General features: G+C 39.4%; 1 protein-coding gene across 4 annotated transcripts in view; it reads left to right on the top strand.

The window, feature by feature from the left end:
* MAP7D3 (MAP7 domain containing 3) overlaps positions 1–23883 on the top strand; it is a 35006-nt gene that overhangs the window by 6770 nt on the left and 4353 nt on the right. The window contains exons 4-15 of one of the 4 annotated variants that reach the window (XM_079911644.1): positions 928–1091; positions 3977–4088; positions 4588–4686; positions 7756–7845; positions 12074–12720; positions 13269–13399; positions 13664–13869; positions 18255–18387; positions 19873–20008; positions 20924–21028; positions 22045–22098; positions 23715–23817. In XM_079911644.1, the coding sequence (XP_079767770.1) occupies positions 928–1091; positions 3977–4088; positions 4588–4686; positions 7756–7845; positions 12074–12720; positions 13269–13399; positions 13664–13869; positions 18255–18387; positions 19873–20008; positions 20924–21028; positions 22045–22098; positions 23715–23817 (1980 nt within the window). Of the gene's footprint in view, positions 1–927; positions 1092–3976; positions 4089–4587; positions 4687–7755; positions 7846–12073; positions 12721–13268; positions 13400–13660; positions 13870–18254; positions 18388–19872; positions 20009–20923; positions 21029–22044; positions 22465–23714; positions 23818–23883 lie in introns of those variants that run through there. The other 3 variants (XM_079911643.1, XM_079911645.1, XM_079911646.1) reach the window with 3 other exon arrangements.

The raw sequence follows: 23883 nt of genomic DNA, 5'->3' as shown, positions 1-23883 counted from the left end.
GACTTAGAAACAAAAATGAGGAAATTCCCTGGCGGTCCAGTGGTTAGCAGTCTGCTTTCACTGCTGGGGGTGGGTTCCAAAACAAAAACAAAAACCAAAAAAACAAAAAATGGAGTTGCTAATAATCCTAACATGGATATGGTATCTTTCACTGATTGCTATGCTTTTCAAGTGTAACTTTGTATCAATTAGAATCTAAAAGAATAATCTTTCTACACCTTGAGAGAATACTTTTTCATCTATGTATTTTTCTCATCTGGCCCTGTAAATCCACTGCAAAACTAGTGCTCAAGTTCATTCAAATAAAATAGCAAGCAAAATTGTCTTTGTTTTGGTGAGGAGCTGTTTCTTCCTGTAGCTCTTTAGAAGAGTATTTTACAACTTCATAGATGGCTCTCCAGGCTTTAGTGAGGGGAAATTTGAACGCAGGAAAGCATCATGCTGGTCAGTAATGTGGTATGTGCCTAAAGCCCACGAAGGTCAAACTGGCATGCTTAAGATGGTCTGTCTAGATGAGGCCTTTGAAAAGAAGTTTCCTAGTAGAAGGGAAAAAAAACATATATTCTGGCCATGTGTTTTTTTTACATCTTGTTTTAATGTATAGCATATTAATCTGATGGGGTTTGACTTCAGCTCAAGTCAGCAGAAACATCACATGAAAGAAAACATTTCTTCTGAATTTGGAATTTTAGTTCGGACAGGAGAGTCATCTAAGCCAATTCAGTTCTCAGGAGTTAAACGAACACCCAGTGGAAATGATTCTTTTGTGGCCATCTCTGTTCACTTATATAATAAGTCTTTAGTCATTAGCACAGGTTATGTTATTTTTAAGAAAGAGAATAAAATATAAACTTTTTCCTTCTCTGTCTGTAATGTGGAAAACTTAAATATTTTCTTGGCTCTTACCTTGCATTTGGAATATTTCAGCTAATAAAGAGACACAACTACTTGAAAAAGAAAGAAAGTCTAAGATCCTATACGAAAAACAGATGGAAGAAAAGCAGCGAAAGCTGAGGGAACAGAAAGAAAAGGATGAACAACGGAGAATATCTGCAGAAAAAAAGAGAAACGAAAAGTTACAGGAAGAAAGGGTACATGTTTTTCTAGGCTGTTAATCAGATGATGCACTGTGTTGCCTGGTTCTGCAGTACTTTTTTCTTAGCCCTTCTCTGCTTTTACTGGAACCAATCCCAATTCTTCTTTCATCTTTCCTTCAACATTAGCACCTCTTGCCCCATCCTGATCCGAGCCTTGCACGTCCAGGGAGAGAACCCTGTCCACTTGCAGGGTGCCTGCGGCCTGGGCTTTGCTCTGAGCGGCTTTCTATCCTACAAAAGTGTTGTCCCATTGCCTAGTATTCACCTATCCACCGTCCCAGGGCCTCTGAGAGGCCCCCTTGTGACCCTGACCTGCTCTGCTTCTCACCTCAGCACTCGGCTCATCGAGTGAGTGGCGTGAGTGGCAGAGGCCCAGCCAAGCGAGAGCCTCGCACTCTCCCACGGTTCCCTGGCTCTCTCTCCTTTGCGCTCTCTCCCCCCCCCTTCTTGTTCCTTTTTTCCCTCTGTTGTTCTGTAGCCCTGCTCTCTTTTCCTGTGGGGACTCTGCTTTGGTGTCTTTGGCACTCTGTTGCTATGAGTCACCGCCTCTGTCGTGCCCTCTCGTTCCCCCTCTGGCGCTCTTCATTCACTTTGTCTTTGACTGTTGTGTGGGCATCTGGCTGCCTGTCTCAATCTGTATGATTCTCTGTGGCTCCAAGTTGTTCCCCTGTAGGTTGTTCCACAGCTCTCCTGAGTGTCCTTGGCTCCTTCTGAATTCACATGTTCTGTCCTGTTCCTCGCTGTCATTCCCTCTTTTCTTTGTTCCAGTGACTCTCAAGTGTCCCTGAGTGAGCCTTGGTCTGTCTTTGGCTCTCTGTCTGACTGACTGACCTTTTTCTGCCCGAGGCACCTCCCTTTTCTTTCTGCTTTCTTTGTCTTAGCTTCTCCCTCTTTTCTCTCCCCATCTTTATAGAGTTTCTGCTTCTCTCAGTATATGGGTTTTTATCTCCCTCTCTTTTTTTTCTGTTGGTCCAATTTTAAAATGTTTTTCCCTCTCCTTTTCTCTTTGGTTTCATTTCTCCCTAAGAGCCCCCTTCTCTGTGGTGCTCGCTTTTCCTCCTAATTTTTGCACACAGTTGGCTCTTGCAAATGCCTCACCCCCTAGCCCTTACCCCCGTTGGCGAATCTTCCTTATTCTAGGACTATTCCTGTGCTGTTTCTTCCCTGTCCATGGTCCACTAGCACCTTCTCTGTCTTTTTTTTCCTTCTAGCACATTCCAGTATTTAATGAATTCTCATTCAGAACTTGTGTCACTCTCTGTCTTCCTCTGTGAAACATCTCCTTAATTTACTTCTCTGTGGTTAAGAGAGTGAAGGCCAGAGAGACTGAACTAGGTAAAGAGAGAACCAAAGAAAGTAAAATAGAAAACTGTGCACAGAGTCGGGGAGGGTCCCTGGAGGAGAGAGAGTCCTGGGGACTGGGAGAAAAAAAGACAATCTTAGAGAAAGAGGAACCTGAGAGAGAGAACACCAAGAAAGAAGAAGCAACAAAATGATACTGTAGACAGAGCGGGAGCCAGAGACAGGGCAGGGGAAGAGGCCAGAAGACAAGGAGAAAGGGCAAAAGAGAACCGACCCCTGAGAGCCAGCATGGGGGAGTCCCAGACAGAGCAGGGACAGGTCGACACTGTGAGGAGGCTGCACGGAGGAAAAGAGGAGTGCTGAGGAGGGGCGAGTGTGGGCGGGGCTGCACGGGAGGCAGGCCGGGAGCTTGCACGGGAGCCACAGGTGCCTTCCTGGAAGGAACCTGAAAGAGCACAGAGGGTCAGCGCATCTGCAAACAGCAGGTTAGAATGCTTAGGAATCAGAGATGTTTGAGAAATACAAGAAGATTCTCTGTTTTTAGTCTTTATTATACTTTTTGGGTGTCTAACTAATTTAGAAAAAAAACTTACTTTCTGTTATAAAATATAATTTTAAAATATTGCCATTAGATAAGTTTTATCTTAAGAATTGCAGTTGCTTTTCTCAGAGGATATGGGTGACTCTCTGTTTTCCTAGTATGTTTACCCTATTTGCCCTCAGAGAAACGGTGGGAACATCGTAAGGATGATGTTGCTATGAAACGATTGTTGTCAGGGAAGAATAGAAAACCTTCTGGCCCTGAGTTGATTTGCTTACCTGAGTGTAGTCCATGGTATGTTACAGCACAGGGTGAGGAATAGCTGAAAAAAGAAAACTGCCTCTCATTTCCAGCAATGGCCTTGTTTCGCCACAGTGTAGCATTTACATTTGTAGAGCTGTTATCCTGCCCAGTTCAAATTGAAGCTGAGGTCAAGACAAACACATCTCTTTAAAAATTTGATTAGTTAACGCCAGAATTTAAGATGTTACAAATGTGGGTATAACAGATGATCTGGCATAGATTTCACATATGTGTATTAGTTGATTTGTTTTTCCTGCCTCATTCTACAAAGAATTTAAGGTATATTTTAAAAAAGACATACCACAACCAGATGAGAAAATAAGTGGTTGAGGGAATCAAGCAGAGGGGGAAATTAAAGTAAGAAAATAATAAAACATAAGGTATAATTAGCATACACCAAAGTGTGCCACTCAGTCTTTGTATAGTTGCTAGAATAGGCTACACGTTTGGTTCTAAATTTCCTAATGATATAATAAGCAAAGAGGGAAGCACAGTCAGCTCCTTGATTCGTGTCCATAAGATTAAAACCGTTATTCGGGAGAACGTGGATTGATACCCGAGATGTATTGAACTTTAACTTTTTACCTGAGATGTTTCCAGTTCTATCTTTTATTTAAAAAAATTTGCCTGATTGGAAAATTTGGTAGTGGGGGTATTTTATAACCGACAGATCAAAATTATACTAATCAATATAATGCATATGTAAAAATTTGTTGGCGTTTTTTTTAAATAGGAGAGATTCAAAGCTGCCCTTCATCGTACACTGGAACGGAGCAGCCGTATTGATTATCAAAAAAGATGGTCATGGGAAGGCTCTACAACAGTGAACTATCAGAATAAAACTGGTAATTAATACAGCTGCTAAACTTTAAGTTCATTCATTTTCACATGTAAATATTGGCTACTAGTATAAGGTTGCATTTACTACAAAAGGTTTTGAGGTTTGTATCCTAGGTGAAAACACTGCCATGTACTTACTCTTTGGCATGCGTTTAAATTTGTGTCACGTGAGATCGCCAAAGAACCAGGTGAAATTTTATAGTAATTGTATTGTATCCACTATATCCAAAATCTTACCATTTAAACTTGTAATCAGTGTAAAAATGAATAATAATTGATAAGTTTTACACAGCTTTATCCAGTGCATATTTTAAAAATAGTCTTGTTTAATATTGATGTACTGTAAATTTTTCCTATGTGTGGACATAATTCTATACAGTTGCATAAAATGTAAGTAAAATTTATATAGTTTATGCTCCATAGAAGTACATCATGAACTCATTTTGTTTCAGCTAGTGATGCTTGTTTAAATATGAGTACAGTAAATCTTATATCTTTTCTCAGCCAACAGACATTCTGTATCTACTGAAAAGCTTGAACAGGGGACTTCTGGATTACATAAACAAGTGTCATCTGCAAGTCCTCAAAATTCTATTACCAAGAGTAAGTAGTTATTTCGTGTATTCTACTGAGTTTCAAACCAATGAAATCAATTCTTTATATGTATTTCCACAGTACCACTTATTTAGATTGTAGGACATTTCAGAAGAACACCACCTTGTTTTACAGTAGAGATGGTCATTACTATTCTGTATTTTCATCAGTATAAATACTTGTTTCTTGATTTGTGTACTAATCATATCAGATGGGTTTGTTGGGCTTAGGTAGCCCAACAAATATGAAACATATTTTGACCAAAAGACATTGCCATTAGGTGGTACAATAATTTATTTTAGAATTAATTCATATTCTATTTAACCTATAAATGAAATCACTTTTTCTAGGGACTAGACTGGTCATTCAGTTTTCATTAAGTTTCATGAATATTACCTCATTTAAGGAAAATAATAGCATATATATAGCAGTGGACAGGTTGATCTGCTTCACATATATATAAAGTTGACAGGCAAGTATAATTACCTTCCTAGTTGTATAGTTAAGACCCCAAGAAATTCGGTGATTTCCACTCCTCCATACTTATTTATGGTTTATATTTTAGTCATTTGATGGATGGATCATGGTATTTAAATTGTACATTCCACTAGCAAGTCCATGTTTTCCCCCAAAGCAAATAAAGTGGTAACAGTGTTTAATGAGAGAAGTATTGCTAAGCTCCACTTTACAACTCTTCCTGCAGGTAATGCAGTGTTCTTTAAAATAAAACAAAGTTATCTACTATGGATACTTCAAATACCTTTTGCTCCTAGTGTTTGCACTTTTAATTAGCGTTCCTTTTTTTCTTTTTTTTTCTTTTGGCTGCCCGGCTTGTGGGATTTTACTTAGTTCCTCGACCAGGGATTGAACCCGTACCCTACGCAGTGAAAGCACGGAGTCCTAACCACTGGACAGCCAGGGAATTCCCTAGAGTTCCTTATCTTTAAAAAAAATCTTTACCAGAGTGTGTGTCAGTGACCATTTCTGGCTTGTAGTACATGGTGCTTCTCATTGATAATTGAAATGGATTAGACAGCCATACCCATATGGAGAAAAAAACAGAAGTGATCTGGGCAGGAAAAAGACATGGCAGACATACTCCACATCATTCCCTCAAACTTAGCCGTAAGAAAAGAAGAAATACCACCTTTGTACCTTGTGAATTGAGACAAAGGCATAATTATAGTTTGAATTAAAAATGTTTCTTTTGTATTATTAGGTGCCTTGGCAGTTTTTTGAGCAATGCTGATTGCTCTAAAATTCCACTACAGCAAAAGATTCTGGACCTCATTTAAAGTATAATTAGTTAATTGTCTAACTTAATAGGAAAGATTTCCATTTTTGTCTAAATATTATAGTTTTAATATGTTGAAAAGGATTTTTGTTTTGTTCATCCTTACGTTATTTGTACTTTTAGAACTCTTACAGTTTCCAACGATGAACTTGAGAGGTCTTTCATTGTTTGTCAGTCTTGGTGCATCTAATTTTCTCTTGTAATGGTCCAATAAAAGTTGATCCACTTTCCACCCTCACCCTCAATATGCTTTCCCAGAGCACTTTTATGTATAGTCCAGGTTCATTCATAGATTAATGTGGGAGGATTTTCTTTAACACCTTGCTTGTCATGTAATTAATTTATTATTCACAAACTCAATCCTTTAGAAAAACTAGGTAACATTCATTGTAATGTTATGTTTATATACTTTCATTTTAATTTATTTTAATAGTTTCATAAGCATTGGCCATGTTTTACTATCTAATTGCTTGGAGGAATTAGCAGAGATTTCTTGCACAGACATTTATTACATTTTTAATATAATGAACAAACACTAGTGTGTTTTCATTAATATGTGTGCCTGCTGTATCAATGAGACATGTAAAGAGAAGGGACAGGTGATGACTTTCAAGTTAATAATTAGTTGAATTGCGCTGAAGGAACAATTCCAAGTAACTTTTTAATATAAGAAGGTATGTGTGGAAGATACTTTATGAAAGAGTTTGCTTAAAGTTACAGTATATTGCACACTCTGAAATGATGAATGCCGTTAAATTAATGATTCCAATAATTTTATTGAAAATAAAATCAATATTTTCAGTGGCTTACCTTTGTAAAATCCCTTCAAATTGAAATAAAACCTGTTCAATCCAGAGAGATGAACATTTCAAACTCAAATGAAGTTTATAATCTAACCTGTGATATTTTAAATAGCGTTGCTTTAAATCTTGACTGATTCAAATAGTCTGTTTTTCTTCTGCTCACTGCTGACTTATAATAACTGTTCACACTATTTTGTCATTTCTTGCAGTGTGATAATGAGGGATAGGTGATTTCATCACATGGTCGAATTGATTACACTTCTGTGGTTCATGCTGTGCAATTACATTATCAATTCAAGAATTTTCACAAGATGCTATGTTGTCATACGTACTTTAATTTAGAGGTTCCCAAAAGAGAAGTTCTTCTTTAAAGACTTTCATCAGTATCCTGAACCATAATATTTCAAGTGAAATGGAAAAGACACAAAAGTGTCTTTTCCCATATGACTGGTTTGGGTTGATAAAATTGTGACATCTATACCAAATGTTAATGATCATTTTTATTTAAAAAATGCTAGTTAAGGGACTTTCCTGGCAGTCCAGTGGTTAGGACTTGGTGCTTTCCTTGCCGTGGCCTGGGTTCAATCCCTGGTCAGGGAACTAAGATCCCACAAGCCGCGTGGCACAGCCAAAAAAAAAAAAACCAAAAAAACCAAGTTAAAACTGAACTATAAATTACTTTAGTAATAGATGTTATGGACTGTGTCCAAAATTAAATGTTGTATATTCCTAATTTGGGAACTTTGATGTTGTCAGTATCAGATTTTCCCGCTTAATTTTTACTGTTTCCTAAATAATTTTATTTCACTTCGTATAACTTACTTAAAGAGTAAACTAGTTTTAAGTTTGGGCATGTAAAATTTCTGCATAATACTTGAAATTTAAATAAGATAAAAAATGTTTGGGAACGGGTGGCTCACCCCTGAAATAATATATATAAACAGCTTGTAAAAGGTAAAATTCTTTGCCCTTGATCTCCAGAAACAACAGAAAAGAGGAGAAGCTCATCTCTGAATAGAAGATGTAGCAAACTGCATTCATCTACAGAACAAGTGGAAGAAAAAACACCTGGTTAGTTATTTCTATGTACCGGTCTTAAATGGTCGTTTAAAAGCATTTTATTTATGTCAACATTCAGCTGCTTGAAAAGCCATTCCAAAACATTGGAAGCCAAAATATCCCTTCTTTAACTAAAAAATGTACTTTGGTGCCATGCTTATTTGGCTGAAGCCAGAAGAGTCTTCAAATGAAATATATAATTCTGCAGTGAAGCTGAGGAGGTCACAGAATGTTGGTATAGACAGAGTTGTCCTGAAGCACTTGATTCCCTTCAAATGTTTCATCAGTTCGCACATTGAAGTTCTAAATTACCGGCAACATTTTGAACTTCAAAGCTTTGCTTTGTTGCTTCACAGCATAATCTACATCTATCCTTTGGGTGTGTTTTCACTGCTGATGATTACACACAAGATTTCCAAATTATTACTGAAGTACTTCTTTATGTAAAGTTGTTTCTAACACCCCCCTAAGTTTTCCCTGTTAAACATGATTTTCCTTTCTTTTCCGTAACAAACTGTTCACTTACAGAAGACTCTCCATTTAATTGATTCAGGTCACATCCTCTTATAACAAATGTCATTGTCACAGGGATCTTTTTTCTTTTTTTTATAAATTTATTTATTTTTATTTTTGGCTGTGTTGGGTCTTTTTTTCCGGACGCGCAGGCTCAACGGCCATGGCTCACGGGCCCAGCCGCTCTGTGGCATGTGGGATCTCCCCGGACTGGGACATGAACCCGTGTCCCCTGCATCGGCAGGTGGACTCTCAACCACTGCGCCACCAGGGAAGCCCTGTGTTGGGTCTTTGTTGCTGTGCACGGGCTTTCTCTAGTTGCAGCGAGCAGGGGCTACCCTTCGTCGCGGTGTGTGGGCTTCTTGTTGCAGTGGCTTCTCTTGTTGTGGAGCACGGGCTGTAGGCACGTGGGCTTCAGTAGTTGTGGCTCATGGGCTTAGTTGCTCTGTGGCATGTGGGATCTTCCCGGACCAGGGCTCGAACCCGTGTCCCCTGCATTGGCAGGTGGATTCTTAACCACTGCGCCACCAGGGAAGCCCCCACAGGGATCTTTTTGAACATAAAAATTTATTGGAGCAAGCTATTTACAAGATTTACTTTTAACAGAATAATTCACTCAGTCTCTTGGAGCTATTGGCAATCGACTTGACCAATATGACTGTCAGTGACATACATCTGGAGGAATCCATGTCAGAGTTGTTTTGTCATGTACAACTATTTTCTCCACGTGTGAGTTCCTCTGTAGAGACTCCATACATTGGGTATGGTTCTGCTAGATACATTACCTGGATTCCTGCTTTGGGGTTATTGTGGTATGCTGGGGCCTTTGCCCCTCTATTCAGGTATTCTTTTCCCTAACAGTGTAGTCCCATCAGGTGGCAGTTTTCAGTCCTGTTATATATGTGTGGCTCTCATTGCCTCTGCTTTTAGGCTGGGAAAGTTATCATTTGCAGCAGTTCACATTGCTCCTTCTTGCTTTGCATTTATTTGTGAGACCTCGAATCAAATCCTTTCTGTTTTTTTCTCATCATTTAGTTTGTCAGTTATACACTAGTCTTTGGGAGAATAATTTAATCCGTCTCCTGTTCATCCCAACAAAAGCGTCAGTAGCCAGGAACAAAAGTGCTGTTTCATTATTAATTTCTGGAAGCAGTACTCCAGGTAACAGGCATAGAGTAGAGTGCCTGAAAGTGTTAGTATTTGTGCTTAAAAGTAGGTTGTATCACTTAGTTTTCTACAGTAAGGCATAAAAATAATTTGAATCAATACTTTGCAAATGAGTGATTCTACCCAACATTTTATGTTGCATATTTATGATTTCTAGCAGGGTAGAATAGTTATCAGTTTAATTTATAGGATGAGATAGGGACCTTTGGTTGTTAAATTGTAAAACAGTGGGTTTCTTAACCTGTGTTTAAGTGTATCACAGTACTGTGAAAAGTACTGGATTTTAAAAATATAGAAAAACTTAAATAATATCAAGGGAGAAAGTGTCCTACTCCACCCTTCTTTTTTTCTTAAAATGTGGAAGAACAACATTGAGTGGCTCTTTAGCTTTTAATTAAGAACATAAAGATTGTTAGTAAAATAAAACAGATCTTCAGGGTTATGTGGATTTTCTCATTTATAGGTTACATATCATGTTAGACATGCCTTTAGATAGTAAGTCCTTAGTAATGGAGAGCTCTAGTGCATTGTTCCCATCCTTTTTGTCTTTTTTTCTCCACTTTTTCCTTTCCAGAATATATCCCACCCCCTTTGCTTATTTTTATGTCTATATCCGTATGATTAGTAAACCAAAGTGCTGTCACAGACTTTGTGGTAGTGCAGCTTTACTTCTCTTGGTAATCCTCAACTTTGTTTATGCCTAGTTGTATGTGTGTCAGATTATTTTCTACCAGTCTCCCCTGAGTCTATTGTAAGGTATTCTAATTACTTTCATTTTATTTTAATATATTACTCCTATTAAAAACCTCAATATTTTACCTTAAATTTCTGTAGTTATTAGAAATCTAGTTATTATACTTACTCTATTTTCTGTAGCACAGTCAGTGTTAAATAAGTGACTGTTTAGGCACATACAAGTATGTAAGTAAAATGCTTTCTCTACCAAAAGTGAGGGACTAAAAAATAACCGAGTCTTATATTTACCAAGTCTTTAGAAAGCTACCACCAAACACCTTCCTTAAAATGTTTACTTTAGGGAATGCCCTGGTGGTCCAGTGGTTAGGACTCCATGCTCTCAATGCCGAGGGCCCAGGTTCTGTTCCTGGTCAGGGAACTAAGATCCCACAAGCCACGTGGTATGGCCAAAAAAAAAAATCACTTTATTATAAAGCAATAAATATTTAGTGTAGAAAATTTTTAAATATAATTTTCTATTATTCCAATACCCACTGATAACTGAATATTTTCTTTGCGTTTACATATTTTTTAGTAGAATGGGATCGTAACCTGCTTTTGTTTAAACTCAACATATACTGTTTTCTATGTCCAAAAATTGTATATTATTACTCTTAATGACTGCCTTAGTATAGTCCAAGTTTTGTGTTGAATATTTGGATTATATTTAAATATAATTATTAAATTATATTATTAAACAATGCTGTAGTAAGTAATCTCATACATACATTTTCATTTATTTATCTGATTTTTTCTTCAGAATAACCTAAAAGTGAAATTGCAAGAACAAAGAGTGTGGACTTTTTATTTTAAAAAAATAGTGATTGATTGATTGATTTGGCTGCGTTGGGTCTTAGTTGCGGCATGCGGGATCTTTGTTGTGGTGCACAGGCTTCTCTCTGGTGTGCATGCGTGGGCTCAGTAGTTGCGGCACGCAGGCTCTCTAGTTGCGGCGCGTGGGCTCTAGAGCATGCAGGCTTAAGTGCCCCGCGGCATGTGGGATCTTAGTTCCCCAAACAGGGCTCGAACCCTTGTCTCCTGCATTGGAAGGCAGATTCTTAGCCACTGGACCACCAGGGACGTCCCGAGTGTGTACTTTTTAGAATGGCTTTTGATACACTATTGCCAACATGCTTCCCAGGGAGCATATACCAATCCATACTTCCACCAGCAGTGCATGAGGTTGCCTGGTTCCCAACATTAGTATTATCACTTTCCTCTATCTTAGCTGGTACCGGATATTAGGACTTTTGTCCATTTGTTAGGCTAAAAATATTTAGATTGTTAAAGCTGGAAGAGACCTTGGAGATCCAGCTCATTCTGATTAATGTCTTATTACAATTTTTAGTATGGGTGAGAAAATGCTTTTTTATACTCTATTTTAAAACGATCATATATAGAATGCCTTACGTAATCACCTGTAATGGTAAGATCCCTGGCCTTGGTGACGTTGTTTAGATTACTTTTAAAAAGCATTGAAGGTCTTGTAATTTTCTATGAAAATCATTTCTGAACTATAGTGTGATTAAAATAGAAATGGCTTACGGCAAACATCAGCTTTGGAGAAGCATCTTATTTTCGTCTGGAGTGGACTGTTTTCACAATGCCTCTCTTGGTGGTGGTGCTGCTTCTGAAGTACCAACTTTGCGATGCTTCTGTTCTGTGTCTGTGATCCATTTCAGTAAACATTTCTGTGTTGTGTGTAATCCCTGTCATTTCCTAATAAATGCAGTCTCTTTGTTTTTATATTGTTACATGGTGCATTTCTGTCTTATCAAATTTCTAGCTGTGTGGAATTTCACTCTCTGTCCTCATTTACCTACAGGCATCCACAATATATTCCAATATGTAAACATGCCCCTGCTTAAGCACAGCAGTGATGAATTGAAGAGTACCATAGTGCCTCACAAGTCAACAGTGGTAATACCTCCCCAGGAGAAAGTAGACACACCCTCTAAGACAAGCGTGGAAACGGCCCCCAAGGCGAGTGTGGAAGTGCCCCTGGAGGTGAGCGTGGAAGCACCCCCCAAGGCAAGCTTGGAAGTATCCCCCGAGGCAAGCTTGGAAGTATCCCCTGAGGTGAGCGTGGAAGCACCTCCCGAGGCAAGCTTGGAAGTATCCACCGAGGTGAGCCTGGAAGCACCTCCAGAGGCGAGCGCAGGAACACCCCCCACTAGCGTGGAAACATCACCTGAGGCAAGCGAGGATCTGTTCCTTGAGGCGAGTGTGGATCCGTCCCCACAGGTGAGCATGGACTCATCCCCAGAGGTGAGCGTGGACTCGTCCCCAGAGGTGAGCACGGAAGCGTCATCTGAGGCTAGTGTGGAAGCATCTCCTGAGGCGACCGTGGAAGCATCCCCAGAGGAGAGTACAGAAGTGCCCTCTGAGGCAAGTATGGAGGCGCCCCCCGAGGCCTCCCCTGCGGTGACCATGGGAATGTCTTCCAAGGTGAAAATGAAAGACTCTTCACAGGTTCGACAAGTGCCTTTCATTGAGAAATTTTCTATTAAAATCTGTATGTTTTGTTGTATAGATTATGATAGGTCAGATTTCACAACATAAGCAACTTCTTATTTATAGCGTTCTGTGATAAAATAAATTCACTTTAATAATTTAAAATTATATGATATTCGTTGTTGCAGAGTTTACCCCCCCAAAGCTGGAATATTGGTTAATTTTTAGTAGAAGAGACAAAATAAAGCAGTTTATATGAACTGTGTTTCTAAACTCTGAAGGAACGTTTTTGAGAACTATTGCAAACCTCAATTAGGATTTAAAAATAAAAGTAGGTTTTGAAGTAAAAGAATTCTTTTAAATTATTTCTCTGACATGCTTGAATTGTGTAATATAAATTGTTAGTCTGGAAGAATGTATCTCTGTACCTGATGCTCATGCATGAAAGGAAAATTGGGAGTTTAAGGAGCTATAATTATATGTTATTCAGAATATTTTTCTCTTGAAAAGCCAGCTGCAAAAGGTAATGCTAGTAATTTCTTATCTGATTGTATTGATCTGTTCAGAAATCAGGAACGGACAAACAGGCCTCAAACCCGATTACGAAGAAGCGCCTATCACCATCACAGATACCGTGTTATAGATGGTCATCTTCTCCTACAAGCAGGTGGTGTCCTCCATCTCCCATCAGTGCTAGGTAAGTAGCTTATTTGCCACTGTTCCTGATACGTATTTTACCAGGATAAATTTCACATCAGTGTTTCATAAATAATTTAGTATGCATGGTAATGTAAATATAAAGGGAAGAGCTTTTAAAAATGGATTTACCTTTGTTATAAAATATCATTATATCATAAAGTCAAGACATTACAGCTTATGAAATGGTACACTAAAAATCATCACATATGTATTACAAAACCATACCAGACTTCCCCCATTAACTATTACTTTTTCCCAGCAGGCAAATCCAAAAGAATCGCCCCCCGTCACCTTCACCCGCCACGTCAAAACAGTCGACGCAGTTTTCTTTTTCCTGTGGAGTAATTCCTATGCAGCGTACCGTGTTTGCACAAAATGCATTAGGTACTATTGGAATGAGGAATGAAGCCATCTCTAACACCATTAACAGCTCTGAGACTGCAAGCCAAAAGGATATGATCTGTGAAGGTGAGTTCGTTCACTAAGAAGTTCATTTCAGCAACACAGAAAAGGTAGTTTGGGAACTGTCAACGTCATTTTACTCCCCAGTGCAGAGAACTTTAGGAAGCGAACTTTCTTTTAAATAAAGAGAATTTCACCAGTCACGCTGGCACACTGCTTTTTGTTTGCTTGCTGGAACTTCTTACCCCCATTTTTGGAACTGATATTGGAAGTATGGATGGGTTGGATGAGTGCCATGGTCTAGGTGGTGCCTGCATTTCCCTCCAGCTCCGATAGTGGATGGCCCTAAGGTATTTTCCGTCCTTGGAGAGAGCACGCCAGCCATTTGTGGCTGAGCAGGTTTCCTTCAGGAGCTGTAGGGCAGTTCCCATACATAGACCATACATGTGTCAGGTCAGTATGTGGGTTCCAAAAAGTATCCTATTGGTATTTTGCCATTCTTTTTTTTAATTGAAGTACAGTTGATTTACAATGTTGTGTTAGTTTCTGGTATATAGCAAAGTGAATCAGCTATATATGTATTCTTTTTCATATTCTTTTTCATTATAGGTTATTGCAAGATATTGAATGTAGTTTCCAGTGCTATACAGTAGGACCTTATTGTTTATTTTATATATAGTAGTTCATATCTGCTAATCCCAAACTCCTAATTTATCCCTCCCCCTGCTCCTTTCCCCTTTGGTAACCGTAAGTTTGTTTTCTATGTCTGTGAGTCTGTTTCTGTTTTGTTTTTTTTAAATTTTAATTGAAATACAGTTGACTTACAATGTTGTGTTAGTTTCAGGTGTACAGCAAAGTGATTCAGTTAATACATATATATATATATATATATATATAAATATACATATATATATATAAATATACACATTCTTTTTTTACATTCTCTTCCATTATAGGTTATTACAAGATATTGAGTATAGTTCCATGTGCTATATAGTAGGTCCTTGTTGGTTTTCTGTTTTATATATAGTAGTGTGTATATTTTAATCCCAAACTCCTAATTTTTTTTAAAATTTTATTTATTTATTTTTTATGGCTGTGTTGGGTCTTCGTTTCTGTGCGAGGGCTTTCTCTAGTTGGGGCAAGCGGGGGCCACTCTTCATCGCGGTGCGCGGGCCTCTCACTATCGCGGCCTCTCGTTGCGGAGCACAGGCTCCAGACGCACAGGCTCAGTAATTGTGGCTCACGGGCCTAGTTGCTCCGCGGCATGTGGGATCTTCCCAGACCAGGGCTCAAACCCGTGTCCCCTGCATTGGCAGGCAGATTCTCAACTACTGCGCCACCAGGGAAGCCCCCAAACTCCTAATTTATCCCTCCCCACCCCTCCCCTTTGGTAACCATAAGATTGTTTCCTATGTCTGTGAGTCTATTTCTGTATTGTAAATAACTTCATTTGTATCATTTTCTTAGATTCCACATATAAGCGATATCATATGTTATTTGTCTTTCTCTGTCTAGCTTACTTCACTTAGTATGATAACATCTGGGTCCTAATATGTTGCTGCAAATGGCATTATTTCATTCTTTTTTTATGGCTGAGTAATATTCCATTGTATATATGTACCACATCTTCTTTATCCACTCCTTTGCCGATGGACATTTGGTTTGCTTCCATGTCTTGGCTAATGTAAATAATGCTGCTGTGAACAATGGGGTGCATGTATCTTTTCGAATTAATGGTTTTCTCCAGATATATGCCCAGGAGTGGGATTGCAGGATCATATGGTAGCTCTATTTTTAGTTGTTTGGTTTTTTTTTTTTTTTTTTTGTGGTACGCGGGCCTCTCACTGTTGTGGCCTCTCCCGTTGCGGAACACAGGCTCTGGACGCGCAGGCTCAGCGGCCATGGCTCATGGGCCTAGCCGCTCTGCGGCATGTGGGATTTTCCCGGACCAGGGCACGAACCTGTGTCCCCTGCATCGGCAGGTGGACTCTCAACCACTGCGCCACCAGGGAAACCCCCTATTTTTAGTTTTTAAGGAACCTCCATACTGTTCTCCATAGAGGCTCTACCAATTTACATTCCCACCAGCAGTGTAGGAGGGTTCCTTTTTCTCCACACCCTCTTCAACACTGATTGTTTGTAGACTTTTTCATGATGGCCATTCTGACTGGTGTGAGGTGATACCTCATTGTAGTTTTGATTTGCATTTCTCTGATAATTTGTGGTGGTGAGCATCTTTTCGTGTGCCTTTTGGTCATCTATAAGGCTTCTTTAGAGAAATGTCTATTTAGTTCTGTCCATTTTTTGATTGGGCTTTTGTTTTTTTGTTACTGAGTTGTATAAGCTGTTTATATATTTTGGAAATTAAGACCTTGTAGGTCACATTATTTGCAGATATTTTCTCCCAGTCCATAGGTTGTCTTTTTGTTTTGCTTATGGTTTCCTTTGCTGTGAAAAAGCTTATAAGTTTGATTAGGTCCCATTTGTTTATTTTTGCTTTTATTCCTATTGCCTTGGGAGACTGACCTAAGAAAACATTGCTACGATTTATGACAGAGAATGTTTTGCCTATGTTCTCTTCTAGGAGTTTTATGGTGTCCTGTTTTATATTTTAATAGTCTTTAAGCTATTTTGAGTTTATTTTTGTGTATGGTGTGAGGGAGTGTTCTGACTTCATTGACTTACATGTGGCTGTCCAGCTTTCCCAACACCACTTACAGAAAAGACCGTGTCTTCTCTGTTGTATATTCTTGCCTCCTTTGTCAAAGATTAATTGAGCATAGATATGTGGGTTTATTTCTGGGCTCTCTTTTCTGTTCCATTGATCCATATGTCTGTTTTTGTGCCTGTACCACACTGTTTTGATTACTGTAGCTTTGTAGTATTGTCCGAAGTCTGGGAGGGTTATGCCTCCAGCTTTGTTCTTTTTCCTCGGGATTGCTTTGGATATTCTGAGTCTTTTATGTATGGTTTCATAAAAATTTTAGGATTATTCTGGTTCTGTGAAAAATGTCATGGGTAATTTGATAGGGATCACATTAAATCTGTAGATTGCTTTGGGTAGTGTGGCCATTTTAACAATATTAATTCTTCCAATCCAAGAGCATGGGATATCCTTCCATTTCTTTAAATCATCTTCAGTTTCCTTTATCAATGTTTTATAGTTCTCAGCATATAACTCTTTTATCTCCTTAGTCAGGTTTACTCCTAAGTGTTTTATTGTTTTTGATGCAATTTTAAAAGGGATTTTTTTCCCCTTTCTGATACTTCATTGTTAGTGTAAAGAAATGCAACGGATTTCTGTATGTTAATCTTGTATCCTGCTACTTTGTTGAATATAGATGCAAAAATTTGAATTTGTTTATCAGTTCTAGTAGTTTCTGTGTGGAGTCTTGTGTGGGTTTCCTATATATAATATCATGTCAACTACATATAATGACAATTTTCCTCTTTGCTTCCAATTTGGATACCTTTTATTTCTTCTTCTCTGATTGCTATGGCTAGGACTTCCGATACTGTTGTTGAATAGAAGTGGTGAGAGTGGGCATCCTTGTCTTCTTCCAGATTTTAGCAGGAAGGACACGGGGCACAAACCCGTGTCCCCCGCATCAGCAGGCGGACTCTCAACCACTGCGCCACCAGGGAAGCCCTGAAATCCTCATTTTTGTATGTAGTTTATTTAAAACAAATTCGTCATACTTAAAACAAATTCGTCACATGAACTAAAATGTTATGCCTCCATGTGGTCACTTTATTTTAGTGATAGTCTTGGTTTCTTTGATTATCTACAGTTAGCCACTTTATGATCAACCAAATATGTTAGCATACTATTATCAACAGTTAGCTAAACAGTATTTATTTAGTAAAGATGCTGCACAATGTACGCTGGATATATTTTTGTTTAATTGAGTAATTAAGATTTGTACACTTCAGGGAATTCCTTGGCGGTCCAGTGGTTAAGGACTCGACGCTTTTGCTGCCAGGGCCCAGGTTCGATCCCTGGTCAGGGAACTAAGATCCTGCAAGCTGCATGGCATGACAAAATAACTTAAAAAATAAAAGATCTGTACACTTCATTTGGACCGAGCATAAGCTTGTCTTCCTCTATATTCAGTATATCTTAAGTTTTTTCCCATAGAGGCAATTCAGTCAGGTATCTCAAAACAGCTAAACCAAAGCAGGAGTACATTATTTCATTTTGGAACAGGTAGTTGTTAAAAATCAACAATATGCTACTTCTGTTGTTGGGGGGTGGGGGTGAGGGGGCGGGAGCTGGGCTTTTGAACAAAAGCTGTTACATAAATCACTTATAGTTTATTTATACATTTTAGACCACGGACATACTGTTTGGTTTTTTTTAACATCACAGGTTGTCTTGCACCTCTTTGTTGGACTTAGAGGCAGTAGGTTCCCTAAACTTAACTGTTTTACATGTTAATTTAAATTAGAGTCTGGTAATAAAAGCGCACCAGGGCCTATGAATGCCGAGGAGGCAACAAAAATTTTGGCAGAGAAACGACGCCTTGCTCGTGAACAAAAGGAAAAAGAGGAAGAAAGACTACAAAAAGAGATGGAACAAAGGTTGGCACAAAATCATCCTTTCTATATTGTAAATCTTGGCTGGGGCCTGAATTCTGGAAGTCAGACTTTATCCTCAAGTTAGATGTATTATAAGTTCTCAAATAGTAACTGACATTTTCTCCAGTGTGAATCAGAAATGACTCGTCGCCTTTTAAACAAATGTGGGGAGCATTTCAAGCAGACAGGACGCTGGTGTGTAGATGACTGTATGGTCCTTTTTAGTCTCTATGTGTCATGTGCCGTCAGGTGTGCTGTAAAGATGCATAGAGACCTGAACTCATGTCAGGGGCCTGGATCTCAGTAGGAGCACCTGAGTGATCACACAAGACTCTTTCTGTTGCCATTCACTGGCATCAGCCCCTTTCTCTATTTCAAAAGTCCTTTATAACTTTAGAATTTGTAAACCTGTTTAAGAATAAGTTGCATACATCATGACCCTTTCCTACTAAATACTTCCGTGTATACTTCCTAAGAACAAAACCATTCTCTGACATAACCAGAGTATAATAACTAATATCAGGAAAATATTATTTTATTTTCTAATTCAGAGTCAGCAGTTCAATTTGCCATTTGTCCCAGTGACATTCTTAATACAGTTTTGTTTTAGTTCAGAATTCAATCCTTAGACGGTTCATAAAAAATAATACATACACACACATAGAGTTAGTAACTGGTAAAGCAGCTTTGCTTGAAACTTTTTTGTAAGTTTGAAAATAAAAAGTTACCAAAAAAGAAAAAATCTGTAAACCTGGAAAGGATACTTCTTGTGTTTTCCTGGGTTTCCAGTGACTTGTGGGCTGCCATTGTCATGTACAGTTGTGTGCATTCTACCTCAATCTAAAGGTTTCTTGATCTTCGATCTCAAGGCCCATTTGATTTGGGGCCTTCTGATGTAAACCTCTGTCCACTGCCTGCAAAGAATAACTACAGTCCTGACTTTGTTTTTAAGTATTAAGTGTTTTTGAATCACAGTCACATGCTTTCCATGTACCTTATATGGGTTTGGGAGAAAGGAGGAGGAGACATTATGAATAGAAAAAACACCCCTATAACTTGAAGAATATTATTCATTGCTTCATGTAAAACAGAGCTAGTTTAACATTTTAAAAGCCCTGAAGACCAGTCACTGTAGACTGGGCTTTTCTCCTCTGAGCACCACCAGACCCTCCTCTAAATTCGTCTCTCACACCCCCATGTGAGACTGGGTGTGAGCATACGTCTAAAACAGTTAAGAAGGAGTGATTTTATAGCACGCGCATTTGTGTTTTAAGACGCAAAGTAGCCCACTACTTGACAGAAATCTTTTTCTACTCCCAAGGGCTAGCTTCCCCCATTTAAAAAAGATGAAATTATGCAAATCCTGTGTAGTAACAACACAGAAAAAGTGGTGAATCTGGTGTAAATAGAAATTGTATTACTATACACAAGCAGCTTTACTATAAAAATGCACATAGTAAGAGTTATTTAAATATTCTGTGTCATCAGGAAAATGAAAGACATAGCAAAGAAAGCAGATGAAGGCCAACAAGAGGAGTTCTCAGAATTTGGAGATGGGCAACCACCAAAGGAGATAAAGAAGGAAGGAAGTCAAGAACAACAAGACCAAAGAGTGGAACTCCAGGTTTGCCGGCTCCCCACTTGATCAAGGGATGAGAACCAGATTCTAAAATTCAGTAGAAACCCAAAGCAAAAGTCTATTTCTCCACGACAGAAAACAAGCAGATGCTGCGTGCTCTGCTTGCATTCACATTACAGTCTCGCTGTTACCGTGTCTGTGTGAGTTGTTCTCAGCCACCCTTGGCCGAATCCCAGAATGTTTTACAAGTGAAACAGAAGCAGAAAGCAGCAGATTACAGATGAGCAGTCCTTTAGTTCGTCTCCATAAATAATATTACAGCTTGGTTTCGGGAAATCCAGATCGCTCTTCCCAGCCCTGCATTCTGTGGTGACACTTAACACCTGTGCCACAACAGATAAGATACAAATTATGAATGCCTCATCAGATTCACTGATGAGAATGTCACCCATGTAAATTTAAATCACCAGGTAAATAAACCCCCAAACTGAGCTCAGACTATACTCAGTTTAAATTATTGTTGTAGCCTAATTTATATTCCAGTTTTAGTGTATCATTAATCAAAATCAATTAATATGTTACATAAATGATTGTAATGCATTTGCATTCCTCGAGAAAGTACCTTTAGGAATCCTCTTGCTGCTTTTGAGAAGTGTAAGACTTGGCTTCTGATGCCTGTGTCAGTGGAAGACTACACAATCACATACATACTTGAAACAGTCGTGGTCTGACAGCCCCGAGGTCCTGAAGGGGATTAGCATGGCTTGTAAATCCTTGTGATAATAGGCTAGTTCTTGTGTATGTTTGCTAATGGTTTGAAAACTGATGATCCCTGAATGTTATATATGTGGGTACTCAATCAAAAGGTTACATTCTTTTATTCTGGATAACATCTTACTGTTTCACTGATGTCATTCAGATATATTGAGATTAAATGATATTTTTGTACAAATTTTCTAGAAAAGTGATGCGAAAATAAAAGCTCAGGAGGAGGCTGACAAACGCAAGAAGGAACACGAGAGAATTATGTTACAGAATTTGCAGGAGAGATTAGAAAGAAAAAAGGTACTCCTTCTCTCGGTTTGGGGGGTTTGATTCTTTGTTTAAAACAATGTTGGGCATGTGATATCAAAACATGTTTTAGAAAATGACAAGTAAGTGATATGCTAGCCTTGGTTGTTTTCCCTCTGTGCTCTCTTATCCAAGGATCTGACCCCTTCTCCCTAGAATGATCTCCTTTTACTGATCATACGTCTCCCTCGTGGACCACTGATGACCATTACAGGGATATCTCTGTACAGCCAATCTCTGGGAACAAAGCTCCTTTGAATAGAGTCACTCAGGTCATGGTAGGGGTTGGTGGAAGTTAGAGTTGTTTCTAAACTGGGCTGGAAATTTCAGCAACTGAGTGGGAAGAAGCAGAAGGTGGAGGCTTCCCTGAGAAGCCAAGGCGCAGGCTGTTTGTAAGGTAGGACCTCACTTTGTGCAACCCACGTGGCTTGTCTGGGAGCAAGGAAGGCTCTGGACCAAGCAAGGTACTTCATGGCGTCTCTGTCAGGAGATCAGTCACCCTGAGGAGGCCAGAGAGCTGTAGCTCTCCTCACCTTCAGGAAAGAAGGGAACTCTTATCCCTCCTGCATGTGCTCCTTCTAGTAACAAAACCTCTGACGGGGTTGCATTGTTGGGGTGCATTCTTTTCATTAACTCGGCTTCACTCGTGGTCTGTTCTGACTAAAATCATGTTCACAAGTTCTAATTGGTTTGCAATAATATGTGCTCAGTCTAAGTAATAAACTTCCATGTCGGCAAAATCAGGAGTGAGAAGTCATTTGGATTTCTGTGTTAGGATAACAAGTACGCCCATCACTGCTCAGGGTGTTTTCTAGATGATCATGAAACTGGGCTTGAAGGAAGGCACCCAGGTGCCGGCCCAGGGTCTTGCGTCGGTTATATCTGTGGCGTTGGAGCAGTCACTGATATATATTGTCCGCTTCTGGAACATGGAAATAATCAACTTCTTCAGGACCAGTGTTTTGTTTTTAATCTGTTTTCATGTTTGATTTTTATTTTCCTTTAAATAGAGAATTGAGGAAATTATGAAGCGGACAAGAAGGCCAGATTCAAATACCTCAAAGGTAGTCTGTGTGCTCCTGCCAGCAGTGCATACGAATTCCTGTTGCTTCACATTCTTGCCGACTTTTTCATTTTTGCCCATCTCTGGTGGTAATGAAATAACATGTCACATTGGCATTTCCCTGATTATTAAAAAGGTTGAGCATGTTTTCATACCTTTAGTTAGCTTTCATGTTTTTTCTTGTGTGGAACGCTTGTTTAGGTCTTTTGCCCAAAACTTTCTGGCTGACTTGTCTATTCCTTACTCATTGGTAGTTCTTTAAATGTTCTAGAAACTTCTCCTTTCTTGTATGTGTTGCAGATATCTTCTCCCAGTTTGTGGCTTGTCTTCTTGCTGTCTGCTGCTACATAGAAGTTCTTGATTTTCACATCGCTGAATTTATCCATATTTTTGGATGACTAATGGAGTCGGGTGCCTTATTGGCCATTTGGAGATTCACTTTGGTGAAGTGCCTTTTCAAGTCCTTTGCCCCTGTTTCCAGTCGGTCACCTGCCTTTTTCGTATTGATCTGTAGGAGATTTTACCTGCTCTACTTCTGAGCCCTTGGGACATCTGTATTGCAGTTATTAGCCCCTGTGCAGTAGTTTGCCTCACACTCTCATAATGTCTTTTGATAAACAGAAGCTTATTTTAATGAACTGAAATTTAGCAGCTTCTTTCCTTTATGGTTAGTGCTTTCAGGGTATGTCTCATAAGTATTTGTTTACTGCCACCCTTCCCTCCCTGGCCCCAGTGTCCTGTCTTTTGATGGTTTGCGTGCATCTAAGGTCTTTTGCCCCCAGATTCTGTGTTCTTTACCCTCTGAGCTACAAAACTGATATTTTGCCTATTTACAGTTGCCCTGTTGTGGTCACTCATACCATGAAAATTTAGAATAGAAATGTCATTCCTGAAAAGTGCTGGGAGTTGCCATCTCAAGGATCGTTTAGCCCATTGGCCTGAGATGCCCTGCCTCAAGCAGCAGCCAGGAACTTTTTTAGCCAGGGCCCCACCTTGGCAGATCCCCCGTGCCAGCCCAAAGCTGTTGCCCCTTGGCTCCCACTCAGGGAAGTCTTTCATTCTTGAGTGGCTTTCCTGAGCTGCAAGACACGGGCCACCTGTCCTGTCCTCTGTAGATTCTGTGGGCCAAAGAGGTTAGTTTTTTTTTTTTTTACCTTTTAACTGAAATGACAAAAATTAGCCATCAATCCAGGTGTGAAATCTGTCTTTTTTAATTTATTTATTTTATTTATTTTTATTTTTGACTGTGTTGGGTCTTTGTTGCTGCACGCGGGCTCTAGTTGCAGCAAGCGGGGGCTACTCTTCGTTGCAGTGCGCAGGCTTCTCATTGCGGTGGCTCCTCTTGTTGCGGAGCATGGGCTCTAGGCGCACGGGTTTCAGTAGTTGTGGCTCGCGGGCTCTAGAGCGCAGGCTCAGGAGTTGTGGCGCACGGGCTTACTTGCTCTGCGGCATGTGGGATCTTCCCGGGCCAGGGCTTGAACCCATGTCCCCTGCATTGGCAGGTGGATTCTTAACCACTGCGCCACCAGGGAAGCCCTGAAATCTGTCTTCTTTGAAATAACTAAGTCAGGATGACTGAATATTAGATGTAATCATGACTTTCATTTTTCATGGTAGGCTACAGAAACATTCAGCAGTGATGCATATGAGGAGGACGAGGCAGACGATGAGGACGAGTCAGAAAGTGACAGTGATTCCTTTGATGACATGCATCCATCAGGTTTGCTTGCCTTCTGAGTTCTGTTAGTCAGTATTTAGAAGTTGGACTGTCTAGGCTCATCCAAAG

Source organism: Stenella coeruleoalba, assembly GCF_951394435.1.
Source record: "Stenella coeruleoalba genome assembly, chromosome: X".
Taxonomy (NCBI): Eukaryota; Metazoa; Chordata; class Mammalia; order Artiodactyla; family Delphinidae; genus Stenella; species Stenella coeruleoalba.
The sequence above is the reverse complement of the archived record's forward strand: the minus strand, read 5'-3'. Positions and strand labels throughout refer to the sequence as shown.